The 24314-nt window shown below is 40.3% G+C and overlaps 1 protein-coding gene across 1 annotated transcript; it reads right to left on the reverse strand.

Moving 5' to 3' along the window:
- Positions 1-20112: 20112 nt before the first annotated feature.
- Positions 20113-23728, reverse strand: LOC137085252 (uncharacterized). The gene is made up of 2 exons (XM_067451806.1): positions 23298-23728; positions 20113-22043 (listed from the first exon to the last, which is right to left on the reverse strand). Exons 1-2 carry the CDS (start codon positions 23359-23361, stop codon positions 20143-20145), a joined length of 1965 nt encoding a protein of 654 aa, XP_067307907.1. The 5' UTR covers positions 23362-23728; the 3' UTR covers positions 20113-20142.
- Positions 23729-24314: the final 586 nt, after the last annotated feature.

Genomic DNA, 24314 nt, shown 5'->3' on the forward strand with positions numbered 1-24314 from the left:
TATTTAAGCGAATATCATTTATAATCTTTATGAGCGCTGTCTCTGTGCTGTGATGCGGTCGGAAACCAGATTGAAAATTGTCAAAGAATCTGTTTGAGTTTAAGAATTTGTTTAGTTGATTGAAAACAACTTTTTCAATGATTTTGCCTATGAAGGGGAGATTTGAGATTGGTCTGTAGTTGCTCAGTATGGAGTTATCCAGATTTCTCTTTTTCAGAAGAGGCTTAACTATTGCAGTTTTAAGGGCGGTTGGAAAAGTCCCATAGAGAAGAGAGGAGTTCACCACTTCTAGGAGATCTGCTTCCAAACAGTTAAACACACTTTTGAAAAAAGAAGTGGGGAGTGCGTCAAGGGCGCAGGTTGATGTTTTAAGATGCTGTACTGTGTCTTCTAAAATTTTACCATCAATTGTTTAGAAATCAGACATAGTAATTTTCTGAGGTTTTGGTCTGATCTGTCTGACCCCAGAGCAAATGTGACTCGGGGGGGGGGGGGGGGGGGGGTTGTTAGTCTGTCTACAGTAGCAAAAAGAGTGCACGTGTTGTTTATGTGTTTGTTTATAATATTTGAGAAGAAGGTCTGTCTAGCTTTGCCTAGTTCAACATTGAAAGCAAGAAGGCTGTCTTTATAGATGTTATAATGGACTACAAGTTTTGTCTTCCGCCACATGCGTTCAGATTTTCTGCATTGTCTTTTCATTATTTGAACTGCTGTTGAGTTTCTCCATGGTGCCTTTTGTTTGCCACTCTTTTTCCTGACTTTCAGAGGAGCAATATCATCAATTACACTCTTAACTTTTGAGTTAAAGGAGTCAAGGAGAAAATCAACAGAGTCTGCAGATATGCTTGGTTTTAGAGATAAAGCCTTCATAAACAGCACATTAGTGTTTTCATTTAAGCATCTCTTTTTGACAGAGACAGATCTAGCTTCAACGGCAGGAGAGATTGATACGTCAAAGAAAATACAGAAATGATCAGACAGTGCCACATCCTTAATAACAATCGATGAAATGTTTAGACCCTTACTGATAAGTAAATCTAGGATGTGTCCACGATTGTGTGTGGGTCCATTTACATGCTGTGTCAAATCAAAAGTGTTAAGAACAGTCATGAGCTCTTTTGTTGTACTGGATTCAATATTATCTGTGTGAATGTTAAAATCCCCAGCAATAGCCAAACAGTCGAACTCTGAGGAAATTATTGATAACAGTTCTGTAAATTCCTCAATAAAGGCTGGAGAGTACTTTGGAGGCCTGTAAACAATGATAAGCATGCGTGGAGCACCTTTTAACACAATACCCAGATATTCTAGAGACAAATATTCACCAAATGACACTTGCTTACATTGAAAGACATCTTTAAAAAGAGCAGCAACACCCCCACCTCTCCTAACTGCTCTGCAAACACTCATAAAAGTAAAGTTAGGAGGGGCTGCTTCATTTAGGACTGTTGCACTACAGTTTTCTTCTAACCACGTTTCATTTAGAAGCAAAAAATCAAGGTTGTTTGTGGTTATTAAGTCGCTGACTAGAAATTATTTGTTCTTAAGTGAACAGATGTTTAAAAGTGCTAACTTAACAGTATTAATTTTTTCGCCCACATTAGTCTTAGTTTGACAAGTGACAGGCAGCAGATTATATTGGTTTGTTAAATGGCTTGACAAGGCCTTAGACTTTCTTTCACCTAACAGGACAGAGATAGAGAAAGAGGCAGGCACACTGGGTTCCCACTTGTTTTGTAAACATTTGATAAAGTTACTGTTATCATAGTGGGGACCCAAAACACATCACTGAGAGCTGGAATCAGTTGTTTTTGGTTCACCTACAACAGATGGACGAGGGTGTGGGCCCTGGCGTTGTGACCGAAGAAATCTCACAGGAGGAGGGGGAGCTGGGCCCACAGGCTTTGGTGGTTGTGGGGCTCGACGCTTTTTGGTTGATATCTGGGGGCTCGCAGCAATCGAGTGTGATAGTCTAGTTCCAACAAAAATCAGTTCCTCCATTTTCTCTGAGAAGCCCAGATGCGGGGATGCTGGAGAGAGGAATGACATGTCCGGTGAGAGGGGCTGTTGCTCTGGTTTTATCGGAAGCTGAAGTATGTTGTCCTGGCTTTGCTGTCCATTTTCAAGAAAGTTATCTTTGGGTGCTGAAACTTGGAGCAGTTTTAATCCGTCACAGTCAGTCTGTGGTGAGCTCTGTGGGCAGGGCTCAGCTGGGAGTGTGTCTATGAGCAATTTTTGTGGCTGTGTGGTGTTATCATTGTCCTTTTGAGATAGGTCAACCGAATGTCCATTCACGAGCTGAAACGAAGTCCTCTGGTCATCTATACTCTGTATCAGGTTGAGTGGGTTAAAACATACAGCTGAAGGATGATGAAGGGAAAAATAAATATTGTCCTTTAGCACTCTTGCACCAAGTTTGTTTGGGTGGTGGCCATTTGATGTAAACAGTTGTCTCTGACTCCAGAAGAGATTGAAGTTATCAATGAAGTTCACTCCATTCATGTTGCAGTTTTTTTGCAGCCATGTATTAAGCCCAAGCAACCATGATAATCTATTTGTTCCTCTTGCTGGCAGTGGTCCACTGATGAATGGCTGAACTTTCAGTTTTCTAAGTGTTTCAAAAAGTTAATTGAAGTCCGACTTCATGAGTTCTGACTGCTCTCTCTGAATATCGTTCTTCCCCACATGAATGATTAATTGATTTGCAGTCTTATGTTTCATCAAAATGTTCTCAATTTCCCTGTTTACATCAGAAATGGATGCTTGTGGAAGGCAGAGTTGTATCTCTGCTGCGAATGTTTCTGACTGTAGAGTCACCCACTATCAGAGTCCTTGGCTCGGCTGCTCTCTGAGCAGAGCGACGCTGTCTGCTCGACCTTGAGCGCCTGTTAGCATTAATGTTAGCTGCGGGCTGATGCAATCTGTGTTCGTTCATATTCATCACGTTTGGGGATTCATCACCCTCATTCATTAATACTTCAAATCTGTTTTCGAGATGTATCGATGGTGGTCGGAAACTAGTGTTTGCAATCCTTGAGTCTGGGGTAGAGCATGCAACGGCAGCAATATATGAAGCTCGTGACAATCTGACGTCTCGAGTGCGTTTGGGTCTTGTTATGCCATCGATTAGTGTGTTGATCAGTTTCTTGTTCCTCTATCTGTTGAGTAGCACTAAATTTATGGGACTCACCGGCTGTGTGCAGAGGGCGTTTGTGATGAAGCTCTGCTGTGTGATTCGTCCGGTTTGGTGGTTCCGCAAATAACTTTGTTTCAAGAACTGCAATCCTTTGTAAAAGTCTGTGGAAGTTTGTGCAGCAAGAAGATTCCTTAGCTAGAGGAGGCATTTTCTTATCCTTTCGATAGTAGGCAGCTGTGTTTTCCCTTCCGGAATGTAAGCTCGGATGAAATATTCCACTTTTTCGTATTAATCCAGTCAACAGAGTTTCTAGTTTTATCGTTGAAGTCAAGCTTTGTTGTTTGAGCACTGTGTTGATTTGCTGAAGTTAAAATCATGAGATAAAATATAGAAGCGATAGAGCAAAGCGCGGAGCAGTAAGGAAGAGCGTCCGAACAGTAGCGAAGCAGGAAGTGAGTGAACATATTCAGTATAATGAGGTGGAATGGCTACCATACTTGTAGAGATGCTGATTTAAGACAAAAATTGCAGTGGTCTTTTAAGTTTTTCCAGAGATAATATATATATATATATATATATATATATATATATATATATATATATATATATATATATATATATATATATATATATATATATATATATATATATATATATATGTATATATATATATATATATATATATATATATATATTTTATTTTTTTTTTATTCTGTTCTTGATTACCCCCTCCCTGCCAAGCAAACTGCTACTAGTGCATCAATGTTAGATGTTAGATGTTAGTGCTAGTCAATGCTAGATGTTAGTGAATCAAACATCATGTCCACTCTCCATATATATATATATATATATATATATATATATATATATATATATATATATATATATATATATATATATGGGGAGAGAGTAGCTATAGTTCGAGTACACTGTAATACAATACAGGTGGTAGCTCATTCTGAGGGGCATTTTGAGCCCCTCAGAATGTGCTGCTTTTCCATATGGAGTGTTTTATCAGGTCAGAACATGTCCATTCTACTGTAGCTTCCTATGGCTAAAGCCTGGCTCTTTACCGAAAGTAAGTGGGTTCTAGCCAGGATGTAATGTGAGTTGGAAAACTTTTTTTGAAACATATTGACTATATGTCAATGTCAATGTCAATTTTATTTATATAGCACCATTTCCACAACACATGGTTGACCAATGTGCTTTACATCGAACACACAACACTGGGACACTACGTAAAAATAAGAATATGAAAGATAAAAAGTACAACAACCAAAAATAAAATTATAATAAAAAAAAAAAAAAAAAAAATATGATAAAATACAGTGCTTCAACCAGAAATAAAAGCTTTGTCAAACAGATAGGTTTTTAATCTCGACTTAAAGGTGAACTCAGACGGAGCTAAGCGAATAGAAGAGGGCAACTCGTTCCAAAGTCTTGGGGCGATAGATGAAAACGCACTTATTTATTGCATTTACATGAAAGATATACATTTTTGAAAAAAAAAAAAAAAAAAAAAAAACTTGATTGTTGTTGGAAGATTATTTAGTGAGGCCAGTAGGGTGCTTTCACTCTAGCAGAAAATGAGGGAGAGAGTTGCTATAGTTTAAGTACACTGTAATGCAATACAGGTGGTAGCTCATTCTGAGGGGCATTTTGAGCCCCTCAGAATTTGCTGCCTTTCCATATCGACCATTTTGTCCAGCCAAAAAACATCCTTTCTAATGTGGCGTCCAATGGCCAAAGCCTGGCTCCTCACCGAAACTAAGTGGGTTCTAGCCAGGATGTAATGTGAGTTGGAAACCATTTTATGAAACACTCGATTGTTCTTAGAGGATGCTTTTGGTAGGCAAGTCTTAGTTGTTTACTCGCAGGCCTGTCTTGCAGTTACATGAAAGTTAGACCTTTTTGGAAAATAACTCGATTGTTATTGAGAGATTATTTAGTGAGGCCAGTATGGTGTTTTCACACTAGCAGAATATGTGGGAGAGAGTTGCTATAGGTTGAGTACACTCTAATGCAATACAGGTGGTAGCTCATTCTGAGGGGCATTTTGAGCCCCTCAGAATTTGCTGCCTTTCCATATGGACCGTTTTATCAAGCCTAAACATATCTGTTGTACTGTGGCGTCACAGTACCAAATCCTGGCTTCCAACCGATACTAAGCAGATTCTAGCCCAGTTGTAACATGTATTGGATATTGCTTTTTGAAACACTCGATTGTCTTTAAAGGATGCTTTGGGTAGGCCAGTCTTAGTTGTTTACTCACAGGCCTGTATTGCAGTTACATGAAAGTGAGACTTTTTTGGAAAAAAAAAAAAAAAACTTGATTGTTATTGGAAGATTATTTAGTGAGGCCAGTAATGTTTTCACACTAGCAGAATATGTGGGGGAGAGTTGCTATAGCTTGATTACACTGTAATTCAATACAGGTCGTAGCTCATTCTGAGGGGCATTTTGAGCCCCTCAGAATTTGGTGCCTTTCCATATGGACCGTTTTATCAAGGCCAAACATATCTGTTCAACTGTGGCGTCCCAGGACCAAAGCCTGGTTTCCCACTGAATCTAAAGCCTAGTTCGCACTGCCCGATTTTAGCCCCGATTTTGAGTCGCCGACAGGTTTTGCGAAATCGCCGACAAATGCCAGAGATCACAGGCAAATCGGTGCTCGTGCACGCGAGTGACAATCATGCAGTGTGAATAATCAAAGACGCGATCAGAGAGAATCGCCGACGAGTCGCAGACGCCGGTGAGATATTTGGCATGCTAAATATCTGGACCTGTCGGCGATTCAAACTCCTGCTGTGTGAACTGCATTCTGACTGAAAATTACACCGACAGCCAATGAGAGAGTGAGATACAGGGCAGCAGGGCGTTCAGGGAGGAGTTATAGAGCAGAATATCAGTATTTTAATAGATATATTTACAATTCTATCTAACATAAACAAAGGCCAAACATTTGCACATCCAGCCACAGCAGCAGCACATTACAAAATTGTTTATTTACCTCAAACTGTCTTTGCAGAACACAATCCTGGCTCCCTCTGTCTCGCCAACAATTTCTTCCACCATAATCTTTTTTTCTTTTTTTCCCACAAATCAGCGCACATACAATTTGAAGCAAACTTTGTGCAGTTTATCATTTTTAATAACAATTCCAAGTCTCGCGCGAGAACTCCGGTCTGACGCACGTGTGATCTCGCGTTGTTTACTTGTCACATCGTACGTGTGTTTGGGAAACGTAGTTTGCGCACGGGAGGGGGAGAGAGTTGTCTGCGATTCTTCCTCTTGTTCAGTCATGCAGTGTGAACTCCTCTGTCGTCAAACCATCGTGCAGTGTGGACACAGCAGTGACTGAATGATACCCCAGATAGTTATGCAGTGTGAATAGAGCAGTGACCCGGCGAATTTGAAAATCATGCAGTCTGAACTAGGCTTAAGCAGGTTCTAGCCTGGATGTAACAGGAATTAGATATTGCTTTTTGAAACACTCGATTGTCTTAAAAGGATGCTTTAGGTAGGCCAGTCTTAGTTTTTTACTCACAGGCCTGTATTGCAGTTACATGAAAGTGAGACTTTTTTGGGGGAAAAAAACTTGATTGTTGTTGGAAGATTATTTAGTGAGGCCAGTAGGGTGTTTTCACACTTGCAGAATATGTGGGAGAGAGTTGCTATAGTTTGAGTACACTCTAATGGAATACAGGTGGCAGCTCATTCTGAGGGGCATTTTGAGCCCCTCAGAATTTGCTGTCTTTCCATATGGACCGTTTTATCAAGCCTGAACATATCTGTTGTACTGTGGCGTCACAGTACCAAAGCCTGGCTTCCAACCGAAACTAAGCGGGATCTAGCCCAATTGTAACATGTATTGGATATTGCTTTTTGAAACACTCAATTGTCTTTAAAGGATGCTTTAGGTAGGCCAGTCTTCGCTGTTTACTCACAGGCCTGTATTGCAGTAAATGAAAGTGAGACCTTTTTGGAAAAAAAAAACCTTGAATGTTAATGGAAGATTATTTAGAGAGGCCAGTTGGGTGTTTTCACACTAGCAGAATATGTGGGAGAGAGTTGCTATAGTTTGAGTACACTCTAATGGAATACAGGTGGTAGCTCATTCTGAGGGGCATTTTGAGCCCCTCAGAATTTGCTGCCTTTCCATATGGACCGTTTTATCAAGCCTAAACATATCTTTTGTACTGTGGCATTCCAGGACCAAAGCCTGACTTCCCACCGAAACTAAGCAGGTTCTAGCCCGGATCTGACAGGAAGTCAATATTGCTTTTTGAAACACTCGATTGTCTTTAATGGATGCTTTAGGTAGGCCAGTCTTAGTTGTTTACTCACAGGCTTGTATTCCAGTTACATGAAAGTGAGCCTTTTTTTTTTTTTTTTTTTTTTACTTGATTGTTATTGGAAGATTATTTAGTGAGGCCAGTAGCGTGTTTTCACACTAGCAGAATATGTGGGAGATAGTTGCTATAGTTTGAGTACAATCTGATGCAATACAGGTGGTAGCTCATTCTGAGGGGCATTTTGAGCCCCTCAGAATTTGCTGCTTTTCCATATGGACCGTTTTATCAAGCCTAAACATTTGTGTTCTACTGTGGCGTCCCAGGACCAAAGCCTGGCTTCCCACCGAAACTTAGCAGGTTCTAGCCTGGATGTGAGAGAAACTCAATATTCCTTTTTAAACACTCAATTGTCTTTAAAGGATGCTTTAGGTAGGCCAGTCTTAGTTGTTTACTCACAGGCCTGTATTGCAGTTACATGAAAGGGAGACTTTTTTGGAAAAAAAAAACTTGATTGTTAATGGAAGATTATTTAGTGAGGCCAGTAGGGTGTTTTCACACTAGCAGAATATGTGGGAGAGAGTTGCTATAGTTTGAGTACACTCTAATGCAATACAGGTGGTAGCTCATTCTGAGGGGCATTTTGAGCCTCTCAGAATTTGCTGCATTTCCATATGGACCGTTTTATCAAACCTAAACATATCTGTTGTACTGTGGCGTCACAGTACCAAAGCCTGGCTTCCAACCGAAAGTAAGTGGGTTCTAGCCCAGTTGTAACATGTATTGGATATTGCTTTTTGAAACACTCGATTGTCTTTAAAGGATGCTTTAGGTAGGCCAGTTTTAGTTGTTTACTCACAGGCCTGTATTGCAGTTACAAGAAAGTGAGACTTTTTTGGGAAAAAAAAAAAAACTTGATTGCTATTGGAAGATTATTTAGAGAGGCCAGTAGCGTGTTTTCACACTAGCAGAATATGTGGGAGAAAGTTGCTATAGTTTGAGTACACTCTAATGCAATACAGGTGGTAGCTCATTCTGAGGGGCATTTTGAGCCCCTCAGAATTTGCTGCCTTTCCATATGGACCGTTTTATCAAGCCTAAACATATATGTTCTACTGTGGCGTCCAAGAACCAAAGCCTGGCTTCCCACCGAAACTAAGCAGGTACTAGCCCGGATCTGACAGGAATTCAATTTTGCTTTTTGAAACACTCGATTGTCTTTAATGGATGCTTTAGGTAGGCCAGTCTTAGTTGTTTACTCACAGGCTTGTATTGCAGTTACATGAAAGTGAGACTTTTTTTGAAAAAAAAAAAAAAAAAACTTGATTGTTATTGGAAGATTATTTAGTGAGGCCAGTAGTGTGTTTTCACACTAGCAGAATATGTGGGAGAAAGTTGCTATAGTTTGAGTACACTCTAATGCAATACAGATGGTAGCTCATTCTGAGGGGCATTTTGAGCCCCTCAGAATTTGCTGCCTTTCCATATGGACCGTTTTATCAAGCCTGAACATATCTGTTGTACTGTGGCGTCACAGTACCAAAGCCTGGCTTCCAACTGAAACTAAGTGGGTTCTAGCCCAGTTGTAACATGTATTGGATATTGCTTTTTGAAACACTCGATTGTCCTTAAAGGATGCTTTAGGTAGGCAAGTCTTAGTTGTTTACTCAGAGGCCTGTATTGCAGTTACAAGAAAGTGAGACTTTTTTTGAAAAAAAAAAACTTGATTGCTATTGGAAGATTATTTAGAGAGGCCAGTAGCGTGTTTTCACACTAGCAGAATATGTGGGAGAGAGTTGCTATAGCTTGAGTACACTGTAATGGAATACAGGTGGTAGCTCATTCTGAGGGGCATTTTGAGCCCCTCAGAATTTGCTGCCTTTCCATATGGACCGTTTTATCAAGCCTAAACATATATGTTCTACTGTGGCGTGCCAGGACCAAAGCCTGGCTTCCCACCGAAACTAAGCAGGTTCTAGCCCGGATCTGACAGGAATTCAATATTGCTTTTTGAAACACTCGATTGTTTTTAATGGATGCTTTAGGTAGGCCAGTCTTAGTTGTTTACTCACAGGCTTGTATTGCAGTTACATGAAAGTGAGACTTTTTTTGAAAAAAAAAAAAAAAAACTTGATTGTTATTGGAAGATTATTTAGTGAGGCCAGTAGTGTGTTTTCACACTAGCAGAATATGTGGGAGAAAGTTGCTATAGGTTGAGTACACTCTAATGCAATACAGGTGGTAGCTCATTCTGAGGGGCATTTTGAGCCCCTCAGAATTTGCTGCCTTTCCATATGGACCGTTTTATCAAGCCTAAACATATATGTTCTACTGTGGCGTCCTAGAACCAAAGCCTGGCTTTCCACTGACACTAAGCAGATTCTAGCCCGGATCTGACAGGAATTCAATTTTGCTTTTTGAAACACTCGATAGTCTTTAATGGATGCTTTAGGTAGGCCAGTCTTAGTTGTTTACTCACAGGCTTGTATTGCAGTTACATGAAAGTGAGACTTTTTTTTGAAAAAAAAAAAAAAAAACTTGATTGTCATTGGAAGATTATTTAGTGAGGCCAGTAGGGTGTTTTCACACGAGCAGAATATGTGGGAGAAAGTTGCTATAGTTTGAGTACACTCTAATGGAATACAGGTGGTAGCTCATTCTGAGGGGCATTTTGATCCCCTCAGAATTTGCTGCCTTTACATATGGACCGTTTTATCAAGACTAAACATATATGTTCTACTGTGGCGTGCCAGGACCAAAGCCTGGCTTCCCACTGAAACTAAGCAGGTCCTAGCCCGGATCTGACAGGAATTCAATATTGCTTTTTGAAACACTCGATTGTTTTTAATAGATGCTTTAGGTAGGCCAGTCTTAGTTGTTTACTCACAGGCTTGTATTGCAGTTACATGAAAGTGAGACTTTTTTTTTTTTAAAACTTGATTGTTATTGGAAGATTATTTAGTGAGTCCAGTAGGGTGTTTTCACACTAGCAGAATATGTGGGAGAGAGTTGCTATAGTTTGAGTACACTCTAATGCAATACAGGTGGTAGCTCATTCTGAGGGGCATTTTGAGCCCCTCAGAATTTGCTGCCTTTCCATATGGACCGTTTTATCAAACCTAAACATATCTGTTGTACTGTGGCGTCACAGTACCAAAGCCTGGCTTCCAACCGAAAGTAAGTGGGTTCTAGCCCAGTTGTAACATGTATTGGATATTGCTTTTTGAAACACTCGATTGTCTTTAAAGGATGCTTTAGGTAGGCCAGTTTTAGTTGTTTACTCAGAGGCCTGTATTGCAGTTACAAGAAAGTGAGACTTTTTTGGGGAAAAAAAACTTGATTGCTATTGGAAGATTATTTAGAGAGGCCAGTAGCGTGTTTTCACACTAGCAGAATATGTGGGAGAGAGTTGCTATAGCTTGAGTACACTGTAATGGAATACAGGTGGTAGCTCATTCTGAGGGGCATTTTGATCCCCTCAGAATTTGCTGCCTTTACATATGGACCGTTTTATCAAGCCTAAACATATATGTTCTACTGTGGCGTGCCAGGACCAAAGCCTGGCTTCCCACCGAAACTAAGCAGGTTCTAGCCCGGATCTGACAGGAATTCAATATTGCTTTTTGAAACACTCGAATGTTTTTAATGGATGCTTTAGGTAGGACAGTCTTAGTTGTTTACTCACAGGCTTGTATTGCAGTTACATGAAAGTGAGACTTTTTTGAAAAAAAAAAAAAAAAAAAAAAAAACTTGATTGTTATTGGAAGATTATTTAGTGAGGCCAGTAGGGTGTTTTCACACTAGCAGAATATGTGGGAGAAAATTGCTATAGTTTGAGTACACTCTAATGCAATACAGATGGTAGCTCATTCTGAGGGGCATTTTGAGCCCCTCAGAATTTGCTGCCTTTCCATATGGACCGTTTTATCAAGCCTGAACATATCTGTTGTACTGTGGCGTCACAGTACCAAAGCCTGGCTTCCAACTGAAACTAAGTGGGTTCTAGCCCAGTTGTAACATGTATTGGATATTGCTTTTTGAAACACTCGATTGTCCTTAAAGGATGCTTTAGGTAGGCAAGTCTTAGTTGTTTACTCAGAGGCCTGTATTGCAGTTTCAAGAAAGTGAGACTTTTTTTGAAAAAAAAAAACTTGATTGCTATTGGAAGATTATTTAGAGAGGCCAGTAGCGTGTTTTCACACTAGGAGAATATGTGGGAGAGAGTTGCTATAGCTTGAGTACACTGTAATGGAATACAGGTGGTAGCTCATTCTGAGGGGCATTTTGATCCCCTCAGAATTTGCTGCCTTTACATATGAACCGTTTTATCAAGACTAAACATATATGTTCTACTGTGGCGTCCCAGGACCAAAGCCTGGCTTCCCACCGAAACTAAGCAGGTTCTAGCCCGGATCTGACAGGAATTCAATTTTGCTTTTTGAAACACTCGAATGTTTTTAATGGATGCTTTAGGTAGGACAGTCTTAGTTGTTTACTCACAGGCTTGTATTGCAGTTACATGAAAGTGAGACTTTTTTTTTTTAAACTTGATTGTTATTGGAAGATTATTTAGTGAGTCCAGTAGGGTGTTTTCACACTAGCAGAATATGTGGGAGAGAGTTGCTATAGTTTGAGTACACTCTAATGCAATACAGGTGGTAGCTCATTCTGAGGGGCATTTTGAGCCCCTCAGAATTTGCTGCCTTTCCATATGGACCGTTTTATCAAGCCTAAACATATATGTTCTACTGTGGCGTCCTAGAACCAAAGCCTGGCTTCCCACCGAAACTAAGCAGGTTCTAGCCCGGATCTGACAGGAATTCAATTTTGCTTTTTGAAACACTCGATTGTCTTTAATGGATGCTTTAGGTAGGCCAGTCTTAGTTGTTTACTCAGAGGCCTGTATTGCAGTTACAAGAAAGTGAGACTTTTTTGGGGGAAAAAAACTTGATTGCTATTGGAAGATTATTTAGAGAGGCCAGTAGCGTGTTTTCACACTAGCAGAAAATGTGGGAAAGAGTTGCTATAGCTTGAGTACACTGTATTGGAATACAGGTGGTAGCTCATTCTGAGGGGCATTTTGAGCCCCTCAGAATTTGCTGCCTTTCCATATGGACCATTTTATCAAGCCTAAACATAATTGTTCTACTGTGCGGTCCCAGGACCAAAGCCTGGCTTCCCACCGAAACTAAGCAGGTTCTAGCCCGGATCTGACAGGAATTCAATATTGCTTTTTGAAACACTCAATTGTCTTTAATGGATGCTTTAGGTAGGCCAGTCTTAGTTGTTTACTCACAGGCTTGTATTGCAGTTACAAGAAAGTGACTACGTTTACATGGACAGCAGTAATCTAATTATTGACCTTATTCTAACTAAGACAATATTCTGATTAAGGTGTTTACATGAGTTGCTTTTAGAGTACTCCGTTCATGTTCCCGTTTTACATGTGACAGAACATAGATCGATTATGGCACGTCATTACGACCCCACGCCACACTACGTTCTCCAACATCCAATCATAGCGCGACTTTGGCAGGTGTGTTAATTTTATGGGCTCAGGAAACCCGCTGTAACTTCACCTGCGGGTGTCGCTGTTGGACAGTGTTACTTTACATTAAGAAGTATAACAAAACATGCGTTTTTATAATGTTTTATATCTACATTTACGTTGGTTTATTTTTGTAATATTATGTATTGTCTCTTTCTGTTTATTTGAAGAGACACTGCCCCTCTTTCCTCCTTATCGACAGACTACATTTATAATAATAGCTTTGATTTAATGATGAAAAAGGTTTAAAAATCGTGACTGTTTGGATTGTTTTTCCTGCCGTCGAGCCACAGGCGTTCACTGAATGACCCATCTGGTTTGCGATTACAGATACAAACTTATTGTATTTTACTTTTACAATGAGCATAATAATTACAACAAAAATAAAAATATAGAGAGAGGACGCAGTGTTCACAATGAACAGTCAAGCGAAACACACACCGCCCATAGCAACGCGTTATGGCAACGACATTTCAGACCTACAGATACGTAAAAGATAAACGGGACTGTAACGCCATTTGTTACTGTTTTTTGTAGACGTTGTTATATTAAGTATAATTCCAATTATGTTTTATTGGCCACAATATTATCGATGATTGTTGAAAGGGGCACTTTTGATTAATTTTCAAAAACTGCAGAGGCTCGAACCCCCAAAGCCTCCCCTCTGCACTTCCCTGTTGTGTGTAACGTTGTGTGTCCTGTCACAAAATGCGGTGAAATCTCCGATATGACATTAATAGTTAGATTAAGGTGTGTACATGTCTCCGATAATGCGACTAAAATAGGCATACTCCACATGTCTTAATCTGATTTATGTGTAGTTAGATTATGACTTTAATCAGATTAAGGTCATTAGAAATCGCTGTCTACATGGTAGCCTCTTAATCAGAGTATTGTCTTAATCAGATTAATATCGGAGTATTGTTGTCCATGTAAACGTAGTCACTGAGACTTTTTTGGGGAAAAAAATACTTGATTGCTATTGGAAGATTATTTAGAGAGGCCAGTAGGGTGTTTTCACACTAGCAGAATATGTGGGAGAAAGTTGCTATAGTTTGAGTACACTCTAATGCAATACAGATGGTATCCTGAGGGGCATTTTGAGCCCCTCAGAATTTGCTGCCTTTCCATATGGACCGTTTTATCAAACTTAAACATATCTGTTGTACTGTGGCGTCACAGTACCAAAACCTGGCTACCAACCGAAAGTAAGTGGATTCTAGCCCAGTTGTAACATGTATTGGATATTGCTTTTTGAAACACTCGATTGTCTTTAATGGATGCTTTAGGTAGGCCAGTCTTAGTTGTTTACTCACAGGCTTGTATTGCAGTTACATGAAAGTGAGACTTTTTTTTTTTTTTTAACTTGATTGTTATTGGTAGATTATTTAGTGAGGCCAGTAGGGTGTTTTCACACTAGCAGAATATGTGGGAGAAATTTGCTATAGTTTGAGTACACTCTAATGCAATACAGATGGTAGCTCATTCTGAGGGGCATTTTGAGCCCCTCAGAATTTGCTGCCTTTCCATATGGACCGTTTTATCAAGCCTAAACATATCTGTTGTACTGTGGCATCACAGTACCTAAGCCTGGCTTCCAACCGAATCTAAGTGGGTTCTAGCCCAGTTGTAACATGTATTGGGTATTGCTGTTTGAAACACTCGATTGTCTTTAAAAGATGCTTTAGGTAGGCCAGTCTTAGTTGTTTACTCAGAGGCCTGTATTGCAGTTACAAGAAAGTGAGACTTTTTTGGGAAAAAAAAAAACTTGATTGTTATTGGAAGATTATTTAGTGAGTCCAGTAGGGTGTTTTCACACTAGCAGAATATGTGGGAGAGAGTTGCTATAGTTTGAGTACACTCTAATGCAATACAGGTGGTAGCTCATTCTGAGGGGCATTTTGAGCCCCTCAGAATTTGCTGCCTTTCCATATGGACCGTTTTATCAAGCTTAAACATATATGTTCTACTGTGGCGTCCCAGGACAAAAGCCTGGCTTCCCACAGAAACTGAGCAGGTTCTAGCCCGGATCTGACAGGAATTCAATATTGCTTTTTGAAACACTCGATTGTCTTTAATGGATGCTTTAGGTAGGCCAGTCTTAGTTGTTTACTCAGAGGCCTGTATTGCAGTTACAAGAAAGTGAGACTTTTTTGGGGAAAAAAATACTTGATTGCTATTGGAAGATTATTTAGAGAGGCCAGTAGCGTGTTTTCACACTAGCAGAAAATGTGGGAGAGAGTTGCTATAGCTTGAGTACACTGTAATGGAATACAGGTGGTAGCTAATTCTGAGGGGCATTTTGAGCCCCTCAGAATTTGCCGCCTTTCCATATGGACCGTTTTATCAAGCCTAAACATATATGTTCTACTGTGGCGTCCCAGGACAAAAGCCTGGCTTCCCACAGAAACTGAGCAGGTTCTAGCCCGGATCTGACAGGAATTCAATATTGCTTTTTGAAACACTCGATTGTCTTTAATGGATGCTTTAGGTAGGCCAGTCTTAGTTGTTTACTCACAGGCTTGTATTGCAGTTACATGAAAGTGAGACTTTTTTTTTTTTTTTTACTTGATTGTTATTGGAAGATTATTTAGTGAGGCCAATAGGGTGTTTTCACACTAGCAGAATATGTGGGAGAAAGTTGCTATAGTTTGAGTACACTCTAATGCAATACAGATGGTAGCTCATTCTGAGGGGCATTTTGAGCCCCTCAGAATTTGCTGCCTTTCCATGTGGACCGTTTTATCAAGCCTGAACATATCTGTTGTACTGTGGCGTCACAGTACCAAAGCCTGGCTTCCAACCAAAACTAAGTGGGTTCGAGCCCAGTTGTAACATGTATCGGATATTGCTTTTTGAAACACTCGATTGTCTTTAAAGGATGCTTTAGGTAGGCCAGTCTTAGTTGTTTACTCAGAGGCCTGTATTGCAGTTACAAGAAAGTGAGACTTTTTTGAAAAAAAAAAAAAAAACTTGATTGGTTTTGGAAGATTATTTAGAGGCCAGTAGCGTGTTTTCACACTAGCAGAATATGTGGGAGAGAGTTGCTATAGTTTGAGTACACTCTAATGCAATACAGGTGGTAGCTCATTCTGAGGGGCATTTTGAGCCCCTCAGAATTTGCTGCCTTTCCATATGGACCGTTTTATCAAACCTGAACATATCTTTTGTACTGTGGCGTCACAGTACCAAAGCCTGGCTTCCAAGCTAAACTAAGTGGGTTCTAGCCCACTTGTAACATGTATTGGATATTGCTTTTTGAAACACTCGATTGTCTTTAAAGGATGCTTTAGGTAGGCCAGTCTTAGTTGTTTACTCAGAGGCCTGTATTGCAGTTACAAGAAAGTGAGACTTTTTTGGGGGAAAAACACTTGATTGGTATTGGAAGATTATTTAGAGGCCAGTAGCGTGTTTTCACACTAGCAGAATATGTGGGAGAGAGTTGCTATAGCTTGAGTACACTGTAATGGAATACAGGTGGTAGCTCATTCTGAGGGGCATTTTGAGCCCCTCAGAATTTGCTGCCTTTCCATATGGACCGTTTTATCAAGCCTAAACATATATGTTCTACTGTGGCGTCCTAGGACCAAAGCCTGGCTTCCCACCGAAACTAAGCAGGTTCTAGCCCGTACCTGACAGGAATTCAATTTTGCTTTTTGAAACACTCGATTGTCTTTAATGGATGCTTTAGGTAGGCCAGTCTTAGTTGTTTACTCACAGGCTTGTATTGCAGTTACATGAAAGTGAGACTTTTTTTTTTTATTTATTTTTTTTTAAACTTGATTGTTATTGGAAGATTATTTAGTGAGGCCAGTAGGGTGTTTTCACACTAGCAGAATATGTGGGAGAAATTTGCTATAGTTTGAGTACACTCTAATGCAATACAGAAGGTAGCTCATTCTGAGGGGCATTTTGAGCCCCTCAGAATTTGCTGCCTTTCCATATGGACCGTTTTATCAAGCCTTAACATATCTGTTGTACTGTGGCGTCACAGTACCAAAGCCTGGCTTCCAACCGAACCTAAGTGGGTTCTAGCCCAGATGTAACATGTATTGGATATTGCTTTTTGAAACACTCGATTGTCCTTAAAGGATGCTTTAGGTAAGCAAGTCTTAGTTGTTTACTCAGAGGCCTGTATTGCAGTTACAAGAAAGTGAGACTTTTTTTGGGGAAAAACACTTGATTTCTATTGGAAGATTATTTAGAGAGGCCAGTAGCGTGTTTTCACACTAGCAGAATATGTGGGAGAGAGTTGCTATAGCTTGAGTACACTGTATTGGAATACAGGTGGTAGCTCATTCTGAGGGGCATTTTGAGCCCCTCAGAATTTGCTGCCTTTCCATATGGACCGTTTTATCAAGCCTAAACATATATGTTCTACTGTGGCGTCCCAGGACAAAAGCCTGGCTTCCCACCGAAACTGAGCAGGTTCTAGCCCGGATCTGACAGGAATTCAATATTGCTTTTTGAAACACTCGATTGTCTTTAAAGGATGCTTTAGGTAGGCCAGTCTTACTTGTTTACTCAGAGGCCTGTATTGCAGTTACAAGAAAGTGAGACTTTTTTGGGAAAAAAAAAAAAACTTGATTGGTATTGGAAGATTATTTAGAGGCCAGTAGCGTGTTTTCACACTAGCAGAATATGTGGGAGAGAGTTGCTATAGCTTGAGTACACTGTAATGGAATACAGATGGTAGCTCATTCTGAGGGGCATTTTGAGCCCCTCAGAATTTGCTGCCTTTCCATTTGGACCGTTTTATCAAGCCTGAACATATCTTTTGTACTGTGGCGTCACAGTACCAAAGCCTGGCTTCCAAGCTAAACTAAGTGGGTTCTAGCCCACTTGTAACATGTATTGGATATTGCTTTTTGAAACACTCGATTGTCTTTAAAGGATGCTTTAGGTAGGCCAGTCTTAGTTGTTTACTCAGAGGCCTGTATTGCAGTTACAAGAAAGTGAGACTTTTTTGGGAAAAAAAAAAAAAAAACTTGATTGGTATTGGAAGATTATTTAGAGGCCAGTAGCGTGTTTTCACACTAGCAGAATATGTGGGAGAGAGTTGCTATAGCTTGAGTACACTGTAATGGAATACAGGTGGTAGCTCATTCTGAGGGGCATTTTGAGCCCCTCAGAATTTGCTGCCTTTCCATATGGACCGTTTTATCAAGCCTGAACATATCTTTTGTACTGTGGCGTCACAGTACCAAAGCCTGGCTTACAAGCTAAACTAAGTGGGTTCTAGCCCACTTGTAACATGTATTGGATATTGCTTTTTGAAACACTCGATTGTCTTTAAAGGATGCTTTAGGTAGGCCAGTCTTAGTTGTTTACTCAGAGGCCTGTATTGCAGTTACAAGAAAGTGAGACTTTTTTGGGGGAAAAACACTTGATTGGTATTGGAAGATTATTTAGAGGCCAGTAGCGTGTTTTCACACTAGCAGAATATGTGGGAGAGAGTTGCTATAGCTTGAGTACACTGTAATGGAATACAGGTGGTAGCTCATTCTGAGGGGCATTTTGAGCCCCTCAGAATTTGCTGCCTTTCCATATGGACCGTTTTATCAAGCCTAAACATATCTGTTGTACTGTGGCGTCGCAGTACCAAAGCCTGGCTTCCCACTGAAACTCAGCAGGTTCTAGCCTGGATCTGACAGGAATTCAATATTGCTTTTTGAAACACTCGATTGTCCTTAATGGATGCTTTAGGTAGGCCAGTCTTAGTTGTTTACTCACAGGCTTGTATTGCAGTTACATGAAAGTGAGACTTTTTTTTTTTTTTTTACTTGATTGTTATTGGAAGATTATTTAGTGAGGCCAATAGGGTGTTTTCACACTAGCAGAATATGTGGGAGAAAGTTGCTATAGTTTGAGTACACTCTAATGCAATACAGATGGTAGCTCATTCTGAGGGGCATTTTGAGCCCCTCAGAATTTGCTGCCTTTCCATATGGACCGTTTTATCAAGCCTGAACATATCTGTTGTACTGTGGTGTCACAGTACCAAAGCCTGGCTTCCAACCGAAACTAAGTGGGTTCTAGCCCAGTTGTAACATGTATTGGATATTGCTTTTTGAAACACTCGATTGTCCTTAAAGGATGCTTTAGGTAGGCAAGTCTTAGTTGTAACTGCAATACTGCCCTACAAAGCAAAAAGGCAGTAACTACGCAGAGTGCAGAACTGAGAAAAATGACTTTAAAGTTATCCTGTCATCCAGCCTAAGTAGTTGTAGGTAGATTATTGGACATGTGGCTTTTTTGTTACTTTATATTAGTTTTATTTTTGTACATATCAATCCTCATTTTTAATTTGGTATTTTACCCCTATTTTGCAGTTACTGTATTCTTGCTTTGTATTACTTACCAAAAACGTGGCACCATGCCAAGGAAAAAGGCAGTAACTACAGATTCTCCAAGAACTATTTTGCCACAACTTGGGCTCTGGGTGTGTTAGATATATTACTGTATTTTACTGTATTTGAAATAATTGGAACCATTTGTTTTTCTGAACATGGATATACCAAACCCAAATTAATTTGACCATTGTAGGTCAATATTTTCCACCCGGAAGCTGTTCTGGTGCTGAAACGGCTGCTTAAAGTCTCACATTGCTAAGCTGTATCAAGGCCCAAATGGGGACAATTTATTTTGAATAGGACCACATTATTATGTGTGAGTATTAGATTAATGTGTCTCTGGGGGTGTTTCTCAATCTGTAATGTAGTATCTGCTATACCTACAAATCACATTCATGTTAAAGCATTGCAAAACAACTTTTCTTTGGAGCAATATAGGCAAGTTAAACTCCAATTCAACAGAGCAAAACAAAATCATGTTGCCTAAGTGTTTCTAACGCTTTTTGTACTCTTATGATGATAACTAAGATAAACAAGTTGATGATTTTATATGGTGCAGTATCTGTTTCAGTAGGTTTATAAACATAAAGTACTGAATGAAATGAATACATGGGACAGATATTTCAAATTAGTAAACATACATTTAATAATAGATTGTGTGTGTGTATATATATATATATAAATAAATAAATAAATAAATAAATAAATAAATAAATAAATGAATGAATGAATGAATGAATGAATAAATAAATAAATAATGATGATAATAATAATACAAATAATTGATGAACACCACATTTCATATGGTTATTACTCCTCATCCTCCAAAACATTGCTCACAGGCAGGGAATACCAGAACACCCTCCTGTTTGGTGGCATGAGGTGACAAAGATTACAGAGGATGTCTCTCTTCTTGACCTCCTCAACCCCTCTATTCTGTGGTCGCAAAAGAGTGGGCACCTTCAGCGAGAATTTCTTCATGAGGAAGTCCAATTCCATAAATTCATTCTCCGTATGGGACAGCTTGTAAAAGAGGCTCTTGGAGCCACGCCGCACCTGTATCTCCGCCATCTCCCCAAGCTTTGGTGCTTGCGCTTTCTTGACCTTGACGGTGGAGTGGCCATCCCTCCAATCTAGCACATTGGCATTCTCCAATTTGATAACATCCACCTTCCTGGAGTTGGAGCTTGCCACAACACTCACAAAGTCCTCAAAGTCGTAGACCACACCACCTGGACGGCTCCTCATTTGCTGCTCGACACCATGGTGGAAACTGTCTGCGCTCATGAACGTGTGTCCCCTCTCAAAAAACTTTAGTGTGATGTCCTCCTGTGAAATGGTGTCACTGTTCACAAGAGTGACAAGTGAGGATAGAAGGCACCAGTTCTTATTCTGTGCACTGCAGTTGTCCACCCAGAATATGGTGTGGCGTACATCCCGCTCCTTCTCCAATGCAGTTGTATATGCTGATGTAATTTCCGCGGCACTTCGCCCAGCCATTCCCTCGTGCCACAATACAGAGATGGTGTTTTTTTTGTTTGTTTTTTTCCCCACTGAGGCAAATGTTTCGTGGTATGCCACGATGCGACGAGTAAATACTGCTGACTTGACTCCTGGCATCCGTGGCAGCATTATCACCTTCTGGAGGTCCACACTCCGAACTGATGTCATGTCCGGCCAGTCCCTCTCTGCATCTGCCTGGTAGCTTTGGCGGCTCTCTAGGGCAGACTGCTTATGTTTGTTCCACCTTAGGCACTCTGGGCAATCTGAGCTTTCAGTCTCCCCTGTGTGGCAGTTCACATGTTCTGCATGTTCCAAACAGTCCTCACATTGCTCCTCCCCAAGTTTGGCAAAGCTGATTTTTTTGTCTTTTACCATCTTCCTGTATGCTTCATAGGAGCAGGCGTTTCCTTTATCCAGGTAGTCTGAATGCATCATCTTAATTGTGATGTCACTTGGCAGGTACCGTCGATTTGGGGCATGCTCCCGTCTGTAATGGCTCACACAAGGATGGAAGGACTCAATGTGGTCATCAAGGGTCTTCACGTCTATCTTGTTGACTGCAGCCTGCCTTCCTCTCTGGTCCTTGGATGGAACCAGTGGCCTGGTGTTCGACTTCCCCATCATGGAAATAACGAGACTGTCATTTTTAGGGTGGTAGCCCAATGATGACAGGAAAAACATTTTGCAGACCTGTCTTGGCTCTCCTTTCTGGTTTTGCAGGCGGTAGATAAATGAGCGGCCACGGCGACTTTCTGGGCCGGTTGTTATTCTTTTGGTTGGCATTGGGGTAACTGAGTAAAACATCCATGATCGTCTTTCTGTGTAGGTCATCTCCCAGTACTGACTCCATATCTCCCTCCGTCTTTCCTCTGAAATATGGTCTGTACACCTTCTTCGACATTTGGCACCACATGGCTCTCTCATTGGTGGTCGACGTGATTCAACATCAGGCTGTGGCCCTGGCTGTGGCTCTGGCTGGGGCTCTGGCTGGGGCTCTGGCTGGGGCTCTTGCACTTGTTCTCCTGGGTCTCCAAGTTCCACTTCAGTCTGTGCCATCGTAGGGGTTGGGACATAATCTAGGTCTGTAATGTCATCATATAAGCTGTCCACGCTGGTGGTATCCAGGAAAGTGTCCAGGATGGTCCACTCCATTGTTTCAGCGGGGGGCAGGACTTGCTGCCTCTTTGATGGAATACCTACATGTGTATCTTAAATGAAAAAGAGAGAAAATTAGTGGCATGAATGTAAATCCACATCTGTCTGTGTCTGTCTGTCTGTCTGTGTAGGCTACTGCAACAAATTATTATTATTATTATTATTAGTATTATTAGTATTTATTATTAATTATTATTATATGGACCTACAGGACAACATCTTCACTCTGATCAACATATGTAGGCTATATATCGATGTCTGTATATCATAATATTTAATTGTACAGGGAATAATTTTAATAAAGTTTAATTAATTAATAAATGCCTAAATAATGACTAACACAATAATAAATTAATAATTTTTAACCCTTAATGAAAATGAAGAAAGAAAAGCCAACATACAAAAAACGCAGCCTGGCTTTATAAGTTACATTAGGTTGTAAGTTGTATTATCCTACAATAATAGGATAAAACAGAAGCTTGCAGTAATGCAGAGGGAAACATTTTCATAGGTTAATATAATTAAGGGGAATCCAAATTAAATATATAATTTTATATTTAGAAGAACAAACCGTGCAATAAATAAATGCTTAGGAACAGGAACCAATGTGTTGAGCCTGAGCGCTAAGGGGGGTCGTAAATAACTGCCGACTCGCTCTGCAGAAGTTTGTTTTTGTTGAAAGCATGATGCTTACAGTAAAGAGAAAGGTGTCAGTTTTGCTCACAACTCACTAATTTCTTTAAACAGCGGACATAGTCTTTAAACAGCGGACATAGTCTTCAAACAGCGGACGCGAAGAGAGTGCGTTTTAAGTTGAACAGACACCTGTTGCCGTTTCTCTGTCTGTTCGTTAGTAAGATAATTCGAAAAGTACTGTACGGATTTGGATGACATTTTCGGACAACATGGGTATTAGGACAAGGAACAGATGACTACATTTTGGTGGTGATCCGGAACACGGGACATTTGGAATTTGTAATGCTACATTGACCGCGGTTATTATGCTCTCCGAGTGCTTTTCTAGTTATTGAATATTTTTCCACCGCTGATTGGATTATAACTTTGTGTCATGAACAACAAAATGATGACATGGCATCGGCGATGATGTGAAGTTACAGAGGATAAAGTTACAGCTAGGAGCAGGGAGGATCAGGGGGAGGTAAGCAAAGCTATTTGAAACATCGCCTGTTAATTAGCATAATGCTTTCTGAATGGACCTCTGAGAGGAAGTCCCGCCCTGGCGGCTGACAGGTGTTTATATTGTGATAGCCTAGCCTCTAAATGTTTAATCTGTCACTGTTACTTACCATTCTCCGGGTATTTTCTTTTCAACGCCAGTTCGACCATCTTCTTTCCCCTGCTTTGTGCCATCTCAAACAAAATTTGTGGGAAGTTAGAAGGGTGAAATCGCAAATGTTAAAACCGTCTCGTGAGGATGCCGCTAAATCAGCTGTGTGTGTTCACCATGGAAACAGTAACTGCGCTGCGTAGCAACACGGTTATTTTTTGTTGGGTAAAACAAAACAAGAATACAGTAATGGATGTTACTGTACTCATGCTTTGTTTCACTAGGCCTTTTTGCAGTTACTGTACAAACGACTACCATTTTTCACCAAAACGACACACATTTGAGATAATATTTTTTGTCACATAACAAAGGATGCCTTGAATGTCATGAAAATGATAATAACTCATTTTTGACCAAAAATGCAGTTACTGCCTTTTTGTTTTGTAGGGCAGAATACAGGCCTCTGAGTAAACAAGAAAGTGAGACTTTTTTGGGGGAAAAACACTTGATTGCTATTGGAAGATTATTTAGAGAGGCCAGTAGCGTGTTTTCACACTAGCAGAATATGTGGGAGAGAGTTGCTATAGCTTGAGTACACTGTAATGGAATACAGGTGGTAGCTCATTCTGAGGGGCATTTTGAGCCCCTCACAATTTGCTGCCTTTCCATTTGGACCGTTTTATCATGCCGGAACATATCTGTGGTACTGTTGCGTCACAGTAACAAAGCCTGGCTTTCAACCAAAACTAAGTGGGTTCGAGCCCAGTTGTAACATGTATTGGATATTGCTTTTTGAAACACTCGATTGTCTTTAAAGGATGCTTTAGGTAGGCCAGTCTTAGTTGTTTACTCAGAGGCCTGTATTGCAGTTACAAGAAATTGAGACTTTTTTGGCGGAAAAACACTTGATTGCTATTGGAAGATTATTTAGAGAGGCCAATAGCGTGTTTTCACACTAGCAGAAAATGTGGGAGAGATTTGCTATAGCTTGAGTACACTGTAATGGAATACAGGTGGTAGCTCATTCTGAGGGGCA

The sequence above is a fragment of the Pseudorasbora parva genome, chromosome 8, assembly GCF_024679245.1.
Source record: "Pseudorasbora parva isolate DD20220531a chromosome 8, ASM2467924v1, whole genome shotgun sequence".
Classification (NCBI taxonomy): Eukaryota; Metazoa; Chordata; class Actinopteri; order Cypriniformes; family Gobionidae; genus Pseudorasbora; species Pseudorasbora parva.

Bases quoted from the DNA above. Each gene is read 5' to 3' on its own strand.
- LOC137085252 (XM_067451806.1), bottom strand. From the start codon at position 23,361: ATGGCACAAAGCAGGGGAAAGAAGATGGTCGAACTGGCGTTGAAAAGA. The intron at 22,044-23,297 runs GTAAGTAACAGT...TTTTCATTTAAG, and splicing joins AAGAAAATACCCGGAGAATG to ATACACATGTAGGTATTCCA.